At 36.8% G+C, this 5,776-nt stretch overlaps 1 protein-coding gene across 1 annotated transcript; it reads left to right on the top strand.

The window, feature by feature from the left end:
- The first annotated feature begins 247 nt into the window (after positions 1 to 247).
- On the top strand, positions 248 to 5,503 carry IMPAD1 (inositol monophosphatase domain containing 1). Its single transcript, XM_008939483.1, has 4 exons — positions 248 to 410; positions 1,436 to 1,531; positions 3,441 to 3,602; positions 5,019 to 5,503. The coding sequence occupies exons 2-4, from the start codon at positions 1,462 to 1,464 to the stop codon at positions 5,294 to 5,296; spliced, it is 510 nt and encodes a 169-aa protein (XP_008937731.1). The 5' UTR covers positions 248 to 410; positions 1,436 to 1,461; the 3' UTR covers positions 5,297 to 5,503.
- The last annotated feature ends 273 nt before the right edge of the window (positions 5,504 to 5,776 follow it).

Raw genomic sequence — 5,776 nt, forward strand, 5'->3', positions numbered from 1 at the left:
CTACTGACCTGTATAAATGGGATATTATTCACCTGCTGTATCTGTATAGCTCATGATTCTGCAAAGTCAAATGTTCTGCTTGTAGTCTTTGAAGCAACTGCATTTAACTTGTGATTTAAAAAAATGCGATTCTTGCTGTGAGGGTGTTGAGTAGGAGGAGCTGCAGCCAGAGAAACAGTGTCCAGCTGTGGTTTGGTTCACAGCAAAATTCTGATGAGTTAATGCAACTACTTTTGTTGTCCCATCACAGATTAACTCTGAAGAGCATGTTGATACAGCTGATCAGGAGACAGTCTCTTGGGATCGCACTATTCCTGAAGACATAAAACAAAAAATACAGCCCAAAGAGGTTCCAGCAGAAAGTGTTACTGTCTGGATCGATCCGTTAGATGCTACACAAGAATACACAGGTAGCTGATTCTTGTTGACAAATCATGTGTGTAATTCTGATGTCTGCCTTTTATACTGGAGTCAAAATAGTAAGTATTTAAAATGACATCTCCTGTTAAAAGTGTGTTATGTCAAAGCTAGTTTGATTTAATTAGCAAATTTAATCATTAAATTGTCATATGTTGTTATACTTCTGTATATTCCAACTCTGAAGTTATTTTAGTACTCCTTGCAACTAAGTAATTGCTAAATTAAATGGTAAGTGGCCGTTTTGGATTCTGCTAGAATTACACTTTATTTTAGTTATTACTGTGACAACACTAAATACCTCAGAATATTCTTTGTTTACTTAAAGGGAATATACAGAATATACTTTGTTTATTTACTAAGTAAATATTCCACTTAACTTGATATTAAAAAGCCTTATTTTTTAAAAAAGCACACATAATTCAATCTTCCTCTTTTTAAAATGTTTTAAGATGTTACTTAATAGATACTGACTTGAATGAATTTTTAATACATGTAAATCTTTTTATAATAAAAAAAAAATTGTATTCTGTGAGTCTGTAAGCAGTTCAAGGCAATCCAGCTAAAATTCTTGCCGATAAGTACTACAGAATAAACAGAAAAATGGATAGTTTTTTGCAAGTGCCCCGTTGATATAATCACCATTTCTGGTAAATGTTCTTGGGTATTTGAATTAGTGGCTTTGAACCAATAGAGGAGAGGAGGTGAGGCAGAGAAGGGAGAATACAGGGACACAGATTTCCATAAAAATACTTACTGCATAAGGCAGAACTGTTGGAATTAGATCTGGTAGGACTGCAGGTTACATCTACTGAATAGAAAAAAATTGTGGAGAAACTGCAAAGTCTTCGGAATGGTTTGAAAACTGCAAGGTTATTTGCAGCTACACTAAAGTTACATAATTGTAAGCAGCAGGATGTAGGCTAGTCTTTGAAGAACAACATTTGTGTAATGTCAGGTCTGCTTCCTTTTTGTGTTCTTTCTGTGAAGTTTCCTCCCTTTCTCGTTTTGCCCACAGAGAATCTTCGACAGTATGTCACGACAATGGTTTGTGTGGCTGTAAATGGTAAACCAGTAATAGGAGTAATCCACAAGCCCTTCTCAGCATATACAGGTACCTCTATGCCTTCACATATTTCCAGCATCTTCACTCATAGTGTTAAGTAAAATTTGACGTTTGAGAGGACATCTGAAGGTACAAATGAGAAAATAGTACTTGGGGCAAAAAAGCGTGGCTGCTGACCTCAGCCTTAGAGCTGCAGCTGTGTTCTGTGCTAGAAAACCACAGAGGAAAATGCTGCCCTTGTTTAACATAAAAATGATGCATTTAAAACAAACTAACTGGTAATATGTTTAAGAATTAAGATCCCTTCAATCAGAGTGCCTATAGCAAACAAACGAAAGTGAAGCCTACTCATACTAACCAGTCTTATGTGTGCTGTTAGTCTTTAGCAGAGGAGTGCTGTGCTCGTCAGAACAGCAAGATTTTGAGTCTGTGATATTATACTCAGGAGCTGGTGATATTATACTCAGGAGCTGTTGTATATGCAGTGTGGATAAAAAGATTGATTAAAGATCTTAATTGCAACTGTTTGTATGTAACAGGCACGACTGCCTGGCATAGCCATATTGACTATTTGACATATTTTTAATGCTAGGACTATGAACTTTATTCTTTAGTATTAATGATGTGTCATTGAGCATGAGTGCAGGTTTGGCAATGTGTATGTGCTTCTGAAAGCTTCAAAGCAGTTTTTCGTATTAGTGTCTAACCATATAGTTGAAACAAGAATTCCTGTTATTATCTTCCCTTAGGCAATACTGACCTCTAGAGTTGTGAAGTTATGCAGAAACTAAGTCTGAATAAATGTATTTTTAATTTTTTTTTTTTCCCCCACTGAAGGCTTAGTATTTTATGCTAAATATTTTATTGTCTTTAAATATGAACGTAATTTCCAGTCATTTAAGTATGTATTATATTCCAATATGATTTATACTTAAAGCATATTACTTACATATACTTAGGGGTTTTGGAATGTATTTTTATAAGTATCAGCATCTATCTGAAGAAATGAGGTTTTTAACACTGTGATTTTGAGAACTTATCTCTTTTAATAATCATAGAATGACTTGTGTTGGAAGGAATTTTAAAGATCATCTAGTTTTGTGATGGCTGCCATAGGCAAGGACACTTCCCACTAAACCAGGTTGCACAAAGCACCATCCAAGCTGGCCTTGAACATTTGCAGGGAAAAGGCATCCAGAACCTCTCTGGGCCACTTGTTCCAGTGTCTCAGCACTGTTATAGTGAAGAATTTCTTCCTTACATCTAATCTAAATCTACCCTCTTCCCGTTTAAAGCAAATTAACCCTTGTCTTGTAGAGTAATAGTGAAGTGTGTAATGTTCAGACATGGCATCAGAAGAGATGCAATGAATTCTGTCATTTTATGTGAAGAGTATTAATTTCCCAAGCTGGAAATACAAATATATTGTAAGATTGTTCCAAATCCTACCACACAAATACAAAGCAGTAGAGGGCAGTTGGCATTGTTGTTACACATAACTCAGTCTGTTGCCATACAATCTGGCCCTCCACTGAGGTGAAATTGCTGGTTAGTCTGCTAAGTAAATGTCTAATGAATGGTTACAGGATTCCACCTGCTAAGCTTGGCTTTGAACCTCGTGATGAAACGAGTAGGAGGTTGTGTGTTCTAAATCCAATCCTCTGAAACACACCATCGAACGTTTTCTCTTAGTATTACTGGTTTTTGGAAGTATCACACAAGAATAGTTGGGCATGGGATAATGCCATAAGCACAAAAGGGGGGTAGATGTTTCTCTTTTCTTGTGCTTGTGTGCACATGTGGGTATGCACCCCTTCCTTCTGTCAGCCCAAACTTTCACACTCAGGAGGGAAATGAAGTCAGAGGCTTCAATTCCATTTTCTCAGATAAGTATCCTTTTCTCTTTACCAGAGATGGCCTTGTATAAATCTGAGCAGAATTTTTGTTTCTCTCGTAGCCTGGGCAATGGTGGATGGTGGGTCAAACGTCAAAGCTCGTTCCTCCTACAATGAGAAAACTCCAAGGATTATTGTATCCCGCTCCCATGCAGGAAAAGTTGAGCAGGTTGCACGGCAGACATTTGGAAATAAGACTGTGATAATTCCCGCTGGTGGAGCAGGTTTGGTTCCTTAACATCCTACCCACTTTATTGCTTCTGAATGATTTAACAGGATAGATGTTATTAGACAAAAGGATGTAACTGTGGCATCTCCTCTTTTTCCTCTTACCTTTTGTTCCTCACATCCTTAAAAGCAAGCACTTGACAATAGAAATCTACACACAAACTTAGCTCAGGCTTGTTCAGGCTATTGACAAGTTTGTGTGTTAGTGAATCTGAGCCTGGCCCAGCCGTGTTAGTGGCCCTTCCATTGAACACACTGATGTGAGTTCTCTGAATGCCTCAGTGGAGGAAAAAGGGTTGTGTGACCCAGTACAGAATCGAGGAAGAGAATCTGTTGGTTGTTAATTAACTAGTAGTACATTAAACAATGTTTTAAATAAAAAAAAAAAAAGGCCAATGTTAAAGCTTGCTACAATTTCTTGCATTTCTGTCAAAAGAGAGCACTGGTGTCACTGATGTCCATTTGTTTTTTCTGCCTCATACTCAGACCAAAGAGGTTTTAGCTTACTGTTTGTAACCTTACATAATGTCCTTGTGCATGTTAACTGGCAGAATGCAAATACATGAGGCACTAAAGTGAAATAATAGCTGTTTTAAAGTCTCAGAATCGCTATGCAAAATTTTAATGTTACAGAAATTTATCTTTCTGTGTCTTTAGTGGCAATCTAGAGCTTCCTTACAGATAGTTTAGTCAAGAAGATTTTGCATAGGTTCTTGACAATGAATCTAAATTATTTTTTTTTTAGTGATAAAGGAAGTGTAAATGATTATAGTAGATTTTCTCCAGGGCTTGACTGTTTAAGAAGACAGAAAAGAATGGTTTAATGAAACAAGAATATTGGTTAACAACTGAAAAATGGGGAAAAAAATCCATAAAAGAAAGAATACTCTTTTGAATGATAACTTTGTACTGCATAATGTATGATAAAAGGGAATGCCCTGGGCTGAGTTACTCTGTTAAATAGTGGCATATGCATCTTCCTTCTACTGTAATAAAAAGCAAGGTAAAAAAAGGTATACTTTAGCATAATATAGAGACTGAGAAATCAGTGAGTGAACATACAAGCAAAACGATATTTGAGGTTATAGTCTTGTTCTTTTAGCATGTCTCTAGGTGAGTCTTTGTAACATACTGGTAAATGTTGTCTAATACCCAAGGTTTTAATTGGGGTGCAGTGGAAAAATCTTAGGGAGGAGTTTCCTTTTTCAAATTTTCTCTACATTCATTTCTCAGAGGACAAAGTTTATTGGTGCCTCTGCCATTATACTGGGTGGCATGATATAACTGATGGCATCACTTTCCTAAATCTTGCATGTACAAATTCACACTTACTAGTAGATTTATCCTTTGTGATGAACAGGAAAACTTGGTTTAAATTTTTTTTTTTTTTTACTTCTGCCTGTTTGTTCTAGGTTATAAAGTGTTGGCTCTCCTTGACGTGGCTGAAGAGAATCAAGAAGAAGCTGACGTGTATATACATGTAACCTACATTAAGAAGTGGGACATATGTGCTGGAAATGCAGTGTTGAGAGCATTGGGTGGTCATATGACTACCCTGACTGGTGAAGAAATTAGTTACACTGGCTCAGATGGCAATGAGGGTGGACTTATAGCCAGTATCAACATGAACCATAAAGCACTAATTGAAAAACTTCCAGATCTGGAAAAAAGATCACACAAACTTGACTGATGGAGAAGTACAGGTCATGCTTTTGTAGCCTCCAGAAGCTCTGCCTGAAGAAGCAGGTGTGAAAACCTGGTGGGAAAGATGCACGGCAAAGCAGTTTGGTGTGGGTTTGGGGAATATACTGTGCATTGGGTTTCTTCAGTGGTGGGATTTTAAAAAAGGAATAAAATAATAATAATCACAAGTAGGAAGGTGACTGATGGCCTCACACCTCACTTTCCATGTTTTATTTTTTTCAGACTGTTCTTGTGCAGTTCTCACACTCAAGATATGCATACAACACATATTTGTGATCATAGGTGAACTAAAGAAAAAATCCAAATTGAGTCATAAAATAACCTAAGTTCTCACAGGAACTTCTTAGAACCTTTTACATGCTGTTACTGTAGTTGTAGCAACTCCATAATGAATTAGGTAGGAAAAAAGGTTGATTTGTGTAGGCATCTGATAAATCTAAAAAATTCAACAAGAAACATGACCCTG

The sequence above is a fragment of the Merops nubicus genome, unplaced genomic scaffold (genome assembly GCF_000691845.1).
Source record: "Merops nubicus isolate BGI_N331 unplaced genomic scaffold, ASM69184v1 scaffold1484, whole genome shotgun sequence".
NCBI classification, from domain to species: domain Eukaryota; kingdom Metazoa; phylum Chordata; class Aves; order Coraciiformes; family Meropidae; genus Merops; species Merops nubicus.